Source organism: Pleurodeles waltl, chromosome 10, assembly GCF_031143425.1.
Source record: "Pleurodeles waltl isolate 20211129_DDA chromosome 10, aPleWal1.hap1.20221129, whole genome shotgun sequence".
Lineage (NCBI taxonomy): Eukaryota > Metazoa > Chordata > Amphibia > Caudata > Salamandridae > Pleurodeles > Pleurodeles waltl.
The window spans coordinates 15,309,559-15,326,395 of record NC_090449.1 but is presented as its reverse complement, the minus strand read 5'-3'; the positions used below and the strand labels follow the sequence as shown (position 1 = coordinate 15,326,395).

The 16,837-nt window shown below is 45.5% G+C and overlaps 1 protein-coding gene across 1 annotated transcript in view; it reads right to left on the bottom strand.

The window, feature by feature from the left end:
• The window catches only part of SRPK3 (SRSF protein kinase 3), a 207,685-nt gene that overhangs the window by 46,087 nt on the left and 144,761 nt on the right, over window positions 1-16,837 (bottom strand). Inside the window, exon 10 of the mRNA XM_069209420.1 lies at window positions 6,136-6,388. Within this exon, the coding sequence (XP_069065521.1) occupies window positions 6,136-6,388 (253 nt within the window). The remainder of the gene's footprint in view (window positions 1-6,135; window positions 6,389-16,837) is intronic.

Below are 16,837 nucleotides of genomic sequence, written 5' to 3'. Positions count from 1 at the left end.
AACACGTCCGAACCCGATGGCGGAAAAAAAACAATCGAGGATGGAGTCGACGCCCATGCGCAATGGACACAAAAGGAGGAGTCACTCGGTCCCGTGACTCGAAAGACTTCTTCGAAGAAAAACAACTTGTAACACTCCGGCCCAACACCAGATGGCGAGCTATTGCAGAACATGCGTATCTACAGCGACAGATGCCATCGAACACATTGTTCCAACCATAATCCCACAGGACGCCCAAGTGCAAATGAAAGCACCTGTCAAGGATATAAAGCTCTATACAAATGCCACAATAGTATAGAATCCAGCACTGGTGCAAGTATCACAACTGCAGATGACTGACCCTTAAACCAGTTCAACAATGACAAACACCCATCTCATGCAGATAATCCACAATCATGTATGAGAATATTTCAATAATGTTCAAAAATCCAAAAAACACTGGAGTATTAGAGGACAGGTTTGTGCAGAGCTAAAGTTCTAGGTCTGTCCTATAGGAAGTGAGGGAGCAGACGAGGATGAGAGGAGACAGTTCACAGGAATGGAAAGGAGACATACGTTGGGTGGGGTGAGAGGTTAGTGACGGCAAGTGGAGTCGGAGTCTGACAGCTAAAAAAGAAAGGTAACTTACTTGTGATCTAGCTTCTGCAGCATAGTATTCCTTTGCAATTCATTTACAACCAAATATCTCTGTGCTTCTTCAGGATCACGGAACACTAATTTGTATATTTTCTTTTCATGTTTTCATGTTTCCAATTAAATCAAATACACAGAAAGCATGTATAAGAATGACAGTAGCTATGTTTTTCTCTTTTTACCAACTACCCACTATGGTGAATTTGGACAAAAAGCACTCTAGAAAATAGTGTATTTACAACAAAACAAAAAAAAGAAGAAAATAGTGCCTCAATCCAAAGAATACACACTTCAGGAAATAAGCCCTGCTCCTTTACGAATCCTGGAAACCTGCACTATCCCATCATGTCCACAAGGGTGTCAGTTAAGCACTTGGTTTCCTGGAGCAAAAGGTCGAAAACTCAGGGAAGTGGGTGACTTTTTTAATGAATTCGAGCGAATATCCAAGTGAAGACCTACGATTACAAGCAAGTAAGTTGTCGTAGTCACCATAGTATTCACCCCAAAATTCATAATAGGCAAAATAGAGCCACAAACTAATCAAATCTTAAAAGTGATCGGGGTCAGAGAACTGCTCTCTAAGACAGATAAGTTACAAGAAGAAGACCCACCAAAGCACCTATCTTGGACCCTAAGCCAAGATAATAATAGTTAGTAAAGGTATAGACTGATGGTCAAAATGGAGGCCTTGCAAATGTCAGAAATAGATCTATTTTTCATCAGTGCTGCATGGCCCCCCTTTACCCTTGAGGAATGGGCCATAGACCTACCAGGTAAGAGCCTCTCAGCTTGTTCATGACAATACAAGAAACTATTGATCTAGCTATGGTCTGTTTAGAACCCAGATCCTAAACAGAACACAGCTACCCTTAGCACAGCTTCATAATTAACAAAGAGCAGTTTGGCCTTTTCAACCTCCTTAACCTTGTCCACATAATGTAGGGCACCCTTGACATCAACAGCATGTAAAGCCCTCCCGCTGCAGATGATGGATTTGGAAAAAAAGAAAGTAGGCAAGGAAATGGTCTGATTAATGTGAAAATACGGAAAAAAGAACTACAGGGAAAAAAGGCAAAGGAGTTCCTAGTGGCCCGTTTTTTTAACTAAGGAACATTGTTTAGGGCTCATCGGGACAAAGAGCCTGAAGCTCACTCACCTTCCTAACAGATGCAATAGTTACAAAAACAACAACTTTCCAAGAAAGGTGCTGTGAATCAGTCATGCGCATTGGCTTGGAAGGAATTCTCATCATTTTAGAACAAGTGCATTCAATTCCTGGGGCAAGCGGACTGGGGGAATACCTTCCAACCAGAGGAAACATTTCCCTAAGACTTTCAAGGAAATGATCCTTAATCAGTGTACTGATCTTTCCACTGTTTTAGTAAATGTGGCAGGAAATGTTATCACTTTGCAATATCCTTCAATTTAAAGAATTTAGTTGAAACTGTTTCTAAGTCAGTGGTAACCATACCGGTTTTCTAATCTCCAACTCTTGTGCACTCCTACTGAGAATGGGCAATTAAATGGAATTGTAACCAAAAGCTACAGAGATGATGGAGATACACTACGTCCCGACCAGGACCCATCCAGTGCTGGTACTGACTCCATCGGCATTATTTGAGGCCGACGTCATTGGCACTGAACCAGCACCCTCAGCCTGATGGAGAGGCACAAACTGAGCAGACTAGTATGGAGCCGGCGAACCCAAGGAGAACGCTAATGGACCCATGGGACCAGCCGGTGCACCAGCAGGGGCCATAGCTTTATTAAAAATGCCGAACATAGCATTCAGAAAAGCCGCCGGATCTGCACCCGGAGTCGAGAAGGCAGGAAACCTCTGTTAGTCTTGCGGCACTTGGGTCGGATCTGAAACCTGCGTCACCGGCTTCTGAACCAACACAGGTAAAAAGTGAGTTAGAGGACTCGCTGGAGACTCGACCACCTCGATCAGTGATGGCGCCGGAGAAGCCTGAGGACTCTGAGGTTGGGGAGATACAGTCGGACTGACCTCCCACGCCGTACGACGTCTCAAAGAGGACTGAGATCGAGACCAATCTCTAGAAGAACGGCATTGAGAATCATGCCAGCACCACTTCTTATGTGATCTCGACGACTTATGAGATGAAAAGTCCCTTGTCTTAGATCTCCGATGACCCTTGTGTCCTCTCAACTTTTGCTAAGAAGAGCTTAGCCTCTCTTTCTTTTAACACCTTTGGATCCATCCTCTGGCAAGACACGCACCCTTCCACGTCGTGGTCTGAACTCAGACACCACAGTCTTCATGAGCATCCGTGACTGACATACGACCCTCGCACTCACGACAAGGTTTAAAACCCGATTTCTTAGGTGGGGACATTGTAACAAGTATAACAAGACACCTTCGAAACAGTAGCGGTTTGAGAGCTAGGAAAAAAACGTTCGCGTCAAAGCCACGAAAAAAAGGGAACGGACGTCAGCATGCCGGCGAGGACCTCTTATTGCTACGATGACGTCAGACGGAGTTGCATGTGGAGCAGTGCAATTGTGATGTCCTCGTCGACGTGAAGTGCTGGGAAGAAATGTTTCCGTCAAATGCTGGCGCATTGGGAGAATTCATAAGGTGAGGAATCCACAGGTAGTTGTATCCATCAGAAAAGGTTATTTTTCAAGGTCAAAAGGACGGAGATGTGCGCAGTGATAGAACGCCGGTTCAAACAGCATTTTGGTGCAAGGCGAATTAAATGCTGTTATCTTCTCACTTTTGGTTAGGGTGTTCCATACCACAGTCTGCTTGGTATAACGTCATAGCCTCTCTGCAAGGAAGTCTAAGGAAACAACTGTTACTACTCCAATGGACTACTGTTTGGTAGATTCAGAGTTACTGAAGATGATAACACCTTGTACTATCAAAAAGATAATAATGGCTCTCTCTCTAGATGCCACAAAAGCTTTCAATCATGCAGAATGGCCTACCTTTTTAGGACCTTGAAGATACCATAACTGGGTGAGGACTATAAAAGCAAGGTACTTTAGTTCTATACAAATCCCTCGGCACACATAGCCTGTAATGGCTTTCTAGCTGATGCACTCATCACCCAAAGGCAGACTCGTCCGTGCGTCCCCCCACCGTTTCATTTTGGCTCTAAAACCCACTACTAAATTCTGCCAATGCTCCTCGTTAGTGGGCACCTCCACGCCGGCTGGAATACAGAAAATTCTGTTACATGCTGACAACACCCTATAGATGCTTTTGGACTCAACAATGTCCATTAGCAATGTTATGGTACTACCTGAAAACATTTAATTCTTCTCTGGTTATCATGCTGGCTCAACCAAAAAGAAGACGCAACAGAAGTCTAAAGAAATGTGGTCAGGGAAGAATCCACATTATTCACCACAAACATGGGCTTTGGACCGAATCATGTAAAAGGAAAAGGGACAAGAGGAGTGAGGACAGTGGTGTGTGCTGTGAGTCTTCACTAGTCAGGAGGACAGTTGAATGGATATGGTAGTCCAAATATATCCAGGGCAGATGGGCGGGTTCTAGTCAATCAGGTGAGGGTCCAGGTGGTTTGTGAAGATGATAGGTGCCCGCCCCTTCTATAAGCCTGGGGATATAACAAGATGGGTCTGAAAAACTGTCCCAGGTTGCATAAAAAATGGCTACTTGGTCTTGAGTTTGTAAATAATCCTCTTATAGTCTGCCATCTTCATTGTTTCTGTAAACCAGTCGAAATGTGTGGAGGATGCCATGGAGGTCAGCATCCTTCTCTCTTTTTATGCTGCTTAAGCTACTATCCTGATTGTGACATTTCTGAACACGTGACGCCATTCACTGGAAGACCTCAAATCTTCCTGACAGGGGTTAATGACCGGTTCTTCAGCATGTGGATGAACTGTGACGTCCCATGACTGCCGGGGAAAAAATCTTGTGCAGGAAATGTGGCAGAGGAGGGTGAATCGGGACATCATATGAAGAGATAGGGCCAGCTCCATTTTCAGTATCTGAAGATGGAGAAGTTGAGGTGGTTCCCTTCCCGCCCTTACACACAGAAGGAGACTCAGATTTTGGCTGAAGAAGGAGATGGGCGACAGACAGCATCCCACGTGGAAATGTCCACCGATATCGACAGGTGCTTTGATGTTGACCATGAGATTTCTGAACCGCTAAATTTCAATAAATGGGTATGCCTCGACTGCTGTCTCTTGATGTCCAGTGCCACAATGACAACGCCTCGCTATCGACTGGGATTGGGAGTGCTGGTGACCAATAACTGCTGCACACTCACCTCCAGAAGTGGTACAACAAGTAACATTGGAGGAAGGGAGTGTGGAAAGATGACTTCTCCATGTGAGGAAGAACTAAATGCTCTCTGTGTCCAATGTCTGGTTTCTTTGCCCTGAGGTAAGCCCCTTCTATGTTCCTTAGCCTCCTTTGGCAACATTTTCAGGCAAATCCCACATTCCTTGATGGAATGATTAGGAAGGCAAACCACACAGATACTGTGATCATTAGTCCTTGACATCTTACCTCTATAGGTCTGACTTTTATCACTGGTTCAGTGACCAAAAGCACTAGAAGGAGAAACGCCACCAATAAAAGTCAGGGAAAGTAAATGCTTTTCCCTCAGAAAAGAAGTAAAAATTGAGAACATTTTCTAAGATGTCGAATGCAGCTAAATCCAAGAAAACATTGTTATTTGTAGCCCAAATAAGCTTAAAACAAAACAGGATTGTGTTAAGGATCTTTCTCACAGAGGTGAAACGCGTGAAATGCCTGACACCCTCCAGGCCATGACTGGATAGTTCAGTCTTCCAAGGTTCGTAAAGGAGCATGGTTTAATTCCTGAGGTATTATGCTTTGCATTGGACCACCAATTCCTTTTTGCACTGCTTTCTAGTTGGTGTTTTCAGCCAAGTGTTCTATTTGTCCTATATTTTGGCTAACTGGTAAAAAAAGAAAAGTAAAAACAGCTAATGTTGTAGTTTGTGGCATGTTTGCTGTTAAAGTGGAAAAATATAAAAGGTTATGTCCCCGGATCTTGCATGAGTGTGGAAACGGCTGACTTGTATGAATATCAGTGAGAATACAACAGTGATATACCATTGTACTGGGGGTTGTGGCGAAACACTTCTGCTACAATTATATTAAAGACACTGCAAAGTGCTTGGACACAAACCTTGTACAAAAAGGTTCTAACTCTGCTTACAAAGGTGCTTATGTTTTTTGTATTAAAGGCTCTGTGTCTTCCTCTCTCTGCGTAACATGGCTAAGGTATGTCTTGTATTAGAAGGACTGTGACTTTTTGTTTGAAAGATATTAAAAGTGTAGGTCTTTCTGTGTGATCCTAAAATGCCCACAAGTGTTCAGTTTATACTGAAGATGCTTGGCTGGGTTGCTTTTATACGATGCTTTGTGATACAAACTCTAAGTAAGGTGCGGTGTGAACGTGATAGTGGATATTCACTCACTCCATTATTTTTCCCCAAACCATCCCCGTCTTGCCATAGGCTGGGCCTTACGTTCTCCCCTGTGCTCCTCGTTGGAGCCCGGCACTTGCTGTGGAAGCCTCGTGTGGGGTGCGGAAGGGCACTGATGGGCAGCATGGAGTGGCGGCAGACCATCAGCGGGCACCTCTGAAGCCGGTTTCCCATCCTCGCTTTCCCCGAGGCACTCCATTCTCTGGATGTCCCGCAGCCGTTCCTCCAGGAGCTTGCTCTGGCGTTTCTTTTTCCGCTTTAACTTCTTGTGCTTATTCTTTGACACTTTACCATTCTGTGAACACAACAGAGACACTGCGGAATAAGGCAGACACAGGCCAACGACATGTCAACATCACAAGCGAGGCCTAGGGTGGGAGACAACGGGTGGTTTAAGAGTAAAGCAAAAGTGCTTAGATTGATACCTATGAGTTTCATCATAAGAGCTGCGGACGCTCGCTAAAGTGATGCTCGAGACCGCATAAAATAAATGCAAGCTCACCACTCAAGATGTGTGTCAGATGGCATGTTACAAGAGGTCCTTAAGACATTCAACATTATTTATATGTATTTATTCATTCAATTAATGTAGCGTGCGAATACAATGTAGCGGCCTGGCGCAAAAGTAACAGGTAAGCAGTTGAAAAGTGATTACATAAAGAAAAAACTAGTTTTCAATGCCTTCCAAAACTGATCATGATTGTTCATGGGAAGGGAGTTCCAAGTTTTACATGTCTAGTAGGAGAAGAAATAGCCACCACGATGAATTATTTTAGTCTTTGGAGTGGTCACAGTTCATGAGGTAGGTGATCTAAGCACACAGAATCGTTGAGAGGACTGGACAAGTCAGACAGTTCTCTGGGATTGAAAACATGGAAAATTTTACTTACCATGTAAGCATAAGTTCTTAGCGTGCGGCACTGTGGTATTAACATGCTATCCATACTTAAACAACTTGCAAATGTCTGAGCCTAACAAGATGGCGTGTCTTCAAATAAGTCTTTCAAGTTACAGTATGCACTGTGACTCCGCCTTTTGTGGGCAATCCGTGTAGGCACAAACCCCATGTTCCATTGTTTTTCAGAGCGCAAGAGTACACATATGCATTGCCAAGTGAAGGTTGTTTGGTGACCATGCGTATTATTAGTGTAAGAAATGAGGTGACAAGAGGAGAGATCTGCAGCAGAAACAGGCTCCGAGGAGGTGGGTGAGGCGCATGTGAATCTACAGCAGTACACGCAAGAAAAGGCTTACAAGGTTACTAATGTTTTATGTCCGTAGCACGTGTGGATGTAGATATACATGTTCTGCACAGACTGTAAAGCACTACCCTCTTTAAGTGGTAGCTAGCCCGTGCACGGTGCAGATGTCTGGAACAAGTTCTTAATACTGTCTAGCCAACCACAGCCTGTTGACGGGCTAGGATCACCACACAATAATATTTGGTAAACAAATGCTGCGTTCACCAGGTGGGCACTTTGCATATGTCAATTAAGGAGATTGCCTAAAAAGGCCACGGTTGGTTCATTAATCTGGGTGGAGTGAGACCTATAGGGAAGAGGTAGGGTTCTTTTCACTTTATGACAGCGTGTCTGGATGCACTTTAATATCCACCTAGCTATGAGCTCTTCTGTGATTGGATAGATCTTGTGGGGCTTTACAAAGTTCACAAACAGTTGGTCAGACCTGTGGCAGGGCTTAGTTCTATTGCTATAGTACAGGAGAGCCAGGTCCATGTCAAAAGTATGACGGGATCGCACTGCTACAGAGCCTGGTTGCGGAAAGAAGCAGTCTGACTGAGGAGGAAAGGGATACTACTTTTAAGAGGAACTAAGGATTAGTTCCATGAACAACCCTGTCTCTCTGAACTTCAATTAAAGGCTCTTGAAATGTAAGTGCCTGCAGCTCACTGATGTGTCTGAGGGCAGTTATAGCTTTGGGGCAAGCCATTTTCTAGAAGAGGAACTGTAAAGGGCAAGAGTGCAGGGGTTGGACGTGGGGACCCATGAGCCTGGTGAGCACAAAAGTAGGAATCCATGCAGAAGGAGGCACCCTAAGAGGTATGATCCTATTGAGGACCTCTATGTCTGGCTTTATGACAAAGATCCTAATTAAGAAAGAATGCTCCCTGCTATTTGTAGGAAGTTGGCTCTGTATGTGCTATTTCAAAGTAAGGAATAGCATGCACAGAGTCCAAGGGTTCCCCTTAGAGGTAAAATAGTGGTAAAAAGAGATAATACTAATGCTCTATTTTGTGGTAGTGTGGTCGAGCAGTAGGCTTATCCAAGGAGTAGTGTTAAGCATTTGTTGTACATACACATAGACAATAAATGAGGTACACACACTCAGAGACAAATCCAGCCAATAGGTTTTGTTATAGAAAAATATATTTTCTTAGTTTATTTTAAGAACCACAGGTTCAAAGTTAACATGTAATATCTTGTTTGAAAGGTATTGCAGGTAAGTACATTAGGAACTTTGAATCATTTCAATTGCATGTATACTTTTCAAGTTATTCACAAATAGCTACTTTAAAAGTGGACACTTAGTGCAATTTTCACAGTTCCTGGGGGAGGTAAGTATTTGTTAGTTTTACCAGGTAAGTAAGACACTTACAGGGTTCAGTTCTTGGTCCAAGGTAGCCCACCGTTGGGGGTTCAGAGCAACCCCAAAGTTACCACACCAGCAGCCCAGGGCCGGTCAGGTGCAGAGTTCAAAGTGGTGCCCAAAACGCATAGGCTTCAATGGAGAGAAGGGGGTGCCCCGGTTCCAGTCTGCCAGCAGGTAAGTACCCGCGTCTTCGGAGGGCAGACCAGGGGGGTTTTGTAGGGCACCGGGGGGGGACACAAGCCCACACAGAAATTTCACCCTCAGCGGCGCGGGGGCGGCCGGGTGCAGTGTTAGAACAAGCGTCGGGTTCGCAATGGAAGTCAATGAGAGATCAAGGGATCTCTTCAGCGCTGCAGGCAGGCAAGGGGGGGCTTCCTCGGGGAAACCTCCACTTGGGCAAGGGAGAGGGACTCCTGGGGGTCACTTCGGCAGTGAAAGTCCGGTCCTTCAGGTCCTGGGGGCTGCGGGTGCAGGGTCTTTTCCAGGCGTCGGGACTTTGGTTTCAGAGAGTCGCGGTCAGGGGAAGCCTCGGGATTCCCTCTGCAGGCGGCGCTGTGGGGGCTCAGGGGGGACAGGTTTTGGTACTCACAGTCGTAGAGTAGTCCGGGGGTCCTCCCTGAGGTGTTGGTTCTCCACCAGCCGAGTCGGAGTCGCCGGGTGCAGTGTTGCAAGTCTCACGCTTCTTGCGGGGAGATTGCAGGGTTCTTTAAAGCTGCTCCTTTGGATAAAGTTGCAGTCTTTTTGGAGCAGGTCCGCTGTCCTTGGGAGTTTCTTGTCGTCGTCGAAGCAGGGCAGTCCTCAGAGGATTCAGAAGTCGCTGGTCCCTTTGGAAGGCGTCGCTGGAGCAGAGTTCTTTGGAAGGCAGGAGACAGGCCGGTGAGTTTCTGGAGCCAAGGCAGTTGTTGTCTTCTGGTCTTCCTCTGCAGGGGTTTTCAGCTAGGCAGTCCTTCTTGTAGTTGCAGGAATCTAATTTTCTAGGGTTCAGGGTAGCCCTTAAATACTAAATTTAAGGGCGTGTTTAGGTCTGGGGGGTTAGTAGCCAATGGCTACTAGCCCTGAGGGTGGGTACACCCTCTTTGTGCCTCCTCCCAAGGGGAGGGGGTCACAATCCTAACCCTATTGGGGGAATCCTCCATCTGCAAGATGGAGGATTTCTAAAAGTTAGAGTCACCTCAGCTCAGGACACCTTAGGGGCTGTCCTGACTGGCCAGCGACTCCTCCTTGTTATTTTCTTTGTTCCCTCCAGCCTTGCCGCCAAAAGTGGGGGCTGTGGCCGGAGGGGGCGGGCAACTCCACTAAGCTGGTGTGCCCTGCTGGGCTGTGACAAAGGGGTGAGCCTTTGAGGCTCACCGCCAGGTGTTACAGCTCCTGCCTGGGGGAGGTGTTAGCATCTCCACCCAGTGCAGGCTTTGTTACTGGCCTCAGAGTGACAAAGGCACTCTCCCCATGGGGCCAGCAACATGTCTCTAGTGTGGCAGGCTGCTGGAACCAGTCAGCCTACACAGATAGTCGGTTAAGTTTCAGGGGGCACCTCTAAGGTGCCCTCTGTGGTGTATTTTACAATAAAATGTACACTGGCATCAGTGTGCATTTATTGTGCTGAGAAGTTTGATACCAAACTTCTCAGTTTTCAGTGTAGCCATTATGGTGCTGTGGAGTTCGTGTAAAACAGACTCCCAGACCATATACTCTTATGGCTACCCTGCACTTACAATGTCTAAGGTTTTGCTTAGACACTGTAGGGGCACAGTGCTCATGCACTGGTACCCTCACCTATGGTATAGTGCACCCTGCCTTAGGGCTGTAAGGCCTGCTAGAGGGGTGTCTTACCTATACTGCATAGGCAGTGAGAGGCTGGCATGGCACCCTGAGGGGAGTGCCATGTCGACTTACTCATTTTGTTCTCACTAGCACACACAAGCTGGTAAGCAGTGTGTCTGTGCTGAGTGAGGGGTCTCTAGGGTGGCATAATACATGCTGCAGCCCTTAGAGACCTTCCCTGGCATCAGGGCCCTTGGTACCAGAGGTACCAGTTACAAGGGACTTATCTGGATGCCAGGGTGTGCCAATTGTGGAATCAATGGTACATTTTAGGTGAAAGAACACTGGTGCTGGGACCTGGTTAGCAGGGTCCCAGCACACTTCTCAGTCAAGTCAGCATCAGTATCAGGCAAAAAGTGGGGGGTAACTGCAACATGGAGCCATTTCTTTACACTATTCATGTAGGCAGAAATAGTGGTGAGGTATAACCGTATGAAGGTGTAGATGTGTCCTGACTTTTGCAGGTGCAAGATCATTGAAATTAGGCTTCAGAGGGTTTAGTAATTTGGGGATGAAAAAGGGGACAAATTGTTTCCACTTTGCAGCTTAATGTGAATAGGCAGTGGGTCGGTTTGACTTGCGGAGGCTACTTATGCGCTCCTGTGGGAGACTAACATAGCCAGACTCTAAGACCTCATATGCCAGATTTAAAGGTTTAGCTGTCTGGGGCATGGGGTCCAATCTAGCCTTGATTTTGTGTGAGAAGGCCTGACTTTTTGGGGGCTTATCATGTGGGCTGAAGGACACTTCAAAGAGCGCTGAGCAGCAAGACTACCTCACCCAAGTGGGAGCCACCAAGATGAGATGCTTCATCAGGTCACAGACCGCAGGCAAAATCCTCTTCTGTTCTACCATTGGCCCAGGGTGTTTTGAAGTGGGTGCCTGTAGGTGCAGCATTTATGCTTGGCAAGACAAAGGTAACTTTCTAAAAGTTACTTTTCCTTTAATATTTACAAAAAATCGGACCACTATTGAATTGGATTTTTAAAAACAATTAAAAAATATTTTTCTAGCTAGTTCCATTCCCGAGATACAGGATAGCGATTTTGACTCTATTTTTTTTTAAAAACTAGTTTTTTTTTTTTTTTTTACATAGGACAGCTGTGCCACACTAAAAATTAGTTTTTGGGTGCTCATCACTGTAAGGACATGTGAACACTGAATTTCTGCATGTCCTACTTTTGAATACCATGCAGCCCAGTTTGTTGGCCACAAGGCCTACATGATAGTGACTTAATAATATTTAAAAGGGAGGTTTTGACCTGTCAAAAGAGTTTATTTTGATAAGATGAATTGAAGTTTTACACTGCTACAATCGGGCTATACTGGTAGGCCTCAAGTCAAGCTTCACTGCCACTATAGTGGACGGGACAATAGGTGCTGATGTCAACTAGGAGCATTTAACCTCCAGGCCCTGGGTAAACTTTGTGCCATACAATAGGGACTTCCAGGCAAGTTAAATACTCCTAACAGGAGTATGCCAATTTGTTAAATTTGTGAAAAGGTAGATTTCCTACAGTCACGTCATCTAGTTGGCCCCCACACCCTGAGACATACTTCCATGGCAACTGTCACCTGGGGGATGGGGATCTACAAGGGGCCTGCCCTGCAACAGGTTGTTGCTATTCCACCACTGCAGACCGCGATGGTGCAGACCTTCACCAACACTAGATCTTCCCAATGTTCCTCTGCTTGTAACAACTGCGCTAGGTGGCACTCCTGCAATGGGTGTAAGTGGAGCCGGGTATCAAGAACTATGGCGATGCATGAGGGCATGATACCTAGGACGCACATTACAGTTTTCATAGTAAGCTAGTGATGAGGCTGAAAAAGAGGCAGAGGGCGCTGAAATGCCAACACACTTTGCTGGTTGGTGTAGGCTTTGCCTGCTGTTGCAGTTATGAGGGACCCCTGGAAGGGCCGGGCCTGCAGGGATTGAAGGGGGAACTTGGTGGCATTTATGGTGAATCCCAAGCTGTGGAGCAGGGAAACTGCAGCATGAGTGGGCTAGGCACTGCTAAGCCAATCATCAAGATAGGGGAACACACGGGCCGCCTGTCCTTAGATAAACAGCTGTCACTGCTAAGCACTTCATGAACACCCTTGGGACAACTCCAAAAGGCAGTACTTAGAATTGGTAGTGCTGTCACTTAGCATTAAGTGGAGGCAGTGCCGGTGGGAGGGGTGGAGAGGTACGTGAAAGCAGGCATCTATGAGGTCTAACTCCGTCATTTAATGTATCACATTGCTGGAGCTGAAAAGTAACATTCTGTAGGGTTTTCAAAAGTAAATATTCCAAGATGATATTCCAAGAGGATGAATTTGTTGAGGGGTCTGAGGTCCAAGATAGGCCTGTGGGAAGTGTTCTTCTTGGGAATGATGAAGTAACCAGAGTAGACACCCATGCTGCAGTGGACAGGAGATTCTCTGTATTGGTCCCAAGAGAAGAACATTTACTTCTTCCTGGAGAAGGCAAGGTAACTCTCTGCTGAGGCTATGATTGCAGGGTGGGATGTTAGAGAGGTGTGAGAGATTCTAGGCAGTAGCTGTGAAGGATCTTGAGAATCCAATGGTCTGGGGCGATTTCTTCCCAGCCGTGGAAGGAAACCTTGCAGTCTCCCCCCAAATGACGCATGATCTGGTGGGCGACAAGGAAAGTCGGTGTTTGGAGGTGAATGTCTCTTTACTACAGCATCCTCTCACTCTTCCTTTGATGTTTTCGCCTACCTTTGGCATGACAATATGGCATGTGAGGTAAGCAGGGTCGCTAGGGGAGAGCTTATATTTTTCTCCACCTTGGGTGTAACTAACCTTGCCCTCACAGGTTCCTTGCAGGTCTCACAGGTAAATTTAAGCATGCCCCTGAGAACAGGAAGGAACTGCACCATCCGCTCGGATACTGTGTGTGTCATAGTGAGGAAGTCCTCTTCCTCATGGAGGACGTGCATGTGCTTGTGGAAGGGCGCTGCCCATTGGATGACTTTATGATATGCTGTGGTATCATCCGGGAAGATGCCCTGATGGGGCAGTGATCGAGGTCTGAATTACCTAGGTATCTACATCATAGTCAACCCAAGTGTCTTCTGTAGGACTTGTCAAGAAGGGTGCATCATCAGGGTTAGCAGGGCCAAAGGGGATGCCTAGGTCAGAAAAGGAGCGCTGGAACCTTTCTGGTGACGCTGGTGGAGGCAGTGGTGGTGGAGTGGTTGAAAACTCCAATTGTGGTGGTGGGGCTTAAGGGGATGTCTCTTGGGCATTGGATCAGGAGGACTTCTGATACGAATTACTCCTTGAAGTGAAGCCTCCCTTTTGAAGCACAGTCTCAGTTTGCTTCATCCTAAGGGATTGGGCCAATATTTTCCCTGCGACGGGATGAGTAAATAGATGCTCCTAACCCATTATTGTAGCCTTTTCAGGATGAATTAATGTATGACAATTTCAGAAAGCAAGACAGCTGTGCAAAAAATGGCATTCTGGCTCTAAGCACAAGAACAGGGTAGAATGATTAAACAATCACCACCTTCTGGGAGGAAAACAAGAGTCTCTACCAGAAGGAAAGTAACTTGTTCTTCTGATAGAGACTTTTAACCACAGATTCCTCACTTTTTGAATAGATACCAAAACAGTGTCACCCAGGGGGTGGGTCTCAAAAAGTCACGTAGGCCCTTCTCCACGGACCAGATTATTTAGCCAATAGTGAACGTATGGAGGGAAACCCACATTGCTGCATAGCAAATTTCCAGGACAGGCACGCTATGTACCAACACAGTGGTAGCAACCTACAGTGAACCCGTAAGACGTCTGGAGGCGGCCTTTTGGCCAAAGCACATCAGATCTTAATGTAGAGCACGTATCAGAGTGAGATGGTCCTCTTGTGCACAACCTTGACTTTCTGTGCTCCAGTGAATTAAAAAAAAAAAGTTGATCATCCACCTGCTTTTCTCTGATACTATCAATATAGAAAGAAAGGGTCCTTTTTGGATCTAATCGAAGGAGTAGCTCTGCCTCCCCAGAGGGTCGAGGTGAAGCAAAGAATGCTGGAATGAAAATGTCACTTACCCAGTGTACATCTGTTCGTGGCATCAGTCGCTGAGATTCACATGGTATGCATGAGCTCGCCATCTGGTGTTGGGTCGGAGTGTTACAAGTTGTTTTTCTTCGAAGAAGTGTTTTCGAGTCACGGGACCGAGTGACTCCACCTTCTGTGCTCATTGCGCATGGGCGTCGACTCCATCTTCGATTGTTTTCCCCGCAGAGGGTGAGGTAGGAGTTGTACTATAGTAATAGTGCCCGCGCAATGAAAAATGTAAGTATGTACCTATTAAAGGATTAAGTAATATATATACAAATGTACAAAATTGAAGGTAACTTCTGAACTGCTACAGGCTTCCGGGGAGGTGGGTGGGTCCATGTGAATCTCAGCGACTGATGCCACGAACAGATGTACACTGGGTAAGTGACATTTTCAGTTCGATGGCATCTGTCGCTGTAGATACACATGGTATGCATAGACTAGTAAGCAGTTAGTTCCCCATAAGCGGTGGTTTAGCCTGTAGGAGTAGAAGTTGTCTGAAATAGAGTTCTTAATACAGCTTGACCTACTGTAGCTTGTTGTGCGGATAGCACATCTATACAGTAGTGTTTGGTGAATGTGTGAGGCGTAGACCAAGTGGCTGCCTTACATATTTCTTGCATTGGGATGTTTCCTAAAAAGGCCATTGAAGCACCTTTTTTCCTTGTTGAATGTGCCCTGGGAGTAATGGGCAGTTGTCTTTTTGCTTTAAGGTAGCAGATTTGGATGCATTTAACTATCCATCTGGCTATACCTTGTTTTGATATTGGGTTACCTGCATGAGGTTTTTGGAATGCAATAAATAGCTGTTTAGTTTTTCTGATGTTCTTCGTTCTGTCAATGTAGTACATTAATGCTCTTTTGACATCTAATGTATGTAGTGCTCTTTCAGCCACAGAATCTGGCTGTGGGAAGAATACTGGTAGTTCTACCGTTTGATTTAGATGGAATGGAGAAATAACTTTTGGTAAAAATTTTGGATTAGGTCGTAGGACGACCTTATTTTTATGTATTTGTATAAAAGGCTCTTGTGTTGTGAACGCTTGAATTTCACTTACTCTTCTTAGAGATGTAATGGCGATGAGAAAGGCAACTTTCCAAGTGAGGAATTGTATTCCGCAAGAGTGCATGGGTTCGAAAGGTGGGCCCATGAGTCTTGTTAGAACCACGTTTAGGTTCCATGAAGGAACAGGTGGTGTTCTTGGTGGTATAATTCTTTTAAGCCCTTCTATGAATGCTTTGATAACTGGTATCCTATACAAGGAAGTTGAATATGTAGTTTGCAGGTATGCAGATATTGCTGCAAGGTGTATTTTAATAGAAGAGAAGGCTAGCTTTGCTTTTTGTAAATGGAGCAAGTAATTTACTATATGTTTTGGAGTTGCTTCTAGTGGTTGTATCTGATTATGATGGCAGTACCAAACAAATCTTTTCCACTTACTTGCGTAGCAGTGTCTAGTGGATGGCCTTCTGGCCTGCTTTATGACTTCCATACACTCTTGGCTAAGTTGTAAGTGTCCGAATTCTAGGATTTCAGGAGCCAGATTGCTAGATTCAGCGATGCTGGGTCCGGGTGTCTGATCTGTTGGTTGTGTTGCGTTAACAGATCTGGTTTGTTGGGCAGTTTGATGTGTGGTACTACAGACAGATCTAGCAGTGTTGTGTACCAGGGTTGTCTTGCCCACGTTGGTGCTATTAAAATGAGTTTGAGTTTGTTTTGACTCAATTTGTTTACTAGGTAAGGAAGGAGAGGGAGAGGAGGAAAAGCGTAAGCAAATATTCCTGACCAGTTCATCCATAGGGCATTGCCTTGGGATTGCTTGTGTGGGTATCTGGACGCGAAGTTTTGGCATTTTGCGTTCTCTTTTGTTGCAAATAAGTCTATTTGTGGTGTTCCCCAGAGTGTGAAGTAGGTGTTCAGAATTTGTGGGTGGATTTCCCATTCGTGGACTTGCTGGTGATCTCGAGAGAGATTGTCTGCCAGCTGATTCTGGATCCCCGGAATAAACTGTGCTATTAGACCAATTTGATGGTGGATTGCCCACTTCCATATTTTTTGAGCTAACAAGCTTAACTGCGTTGAATGTGTTCCTCCTTGTTTGTTTAGATAATACATCGTTGTCATGTTGTCTGTTTTGACAAGGATGTATTTGTGGGTTATGATTGGTTGGAAAGCTTTTAGTGCTTGAAAAACTGCTAATAATTCTAGATGATTTATATGCAGTTTTGTTTGATGTATGT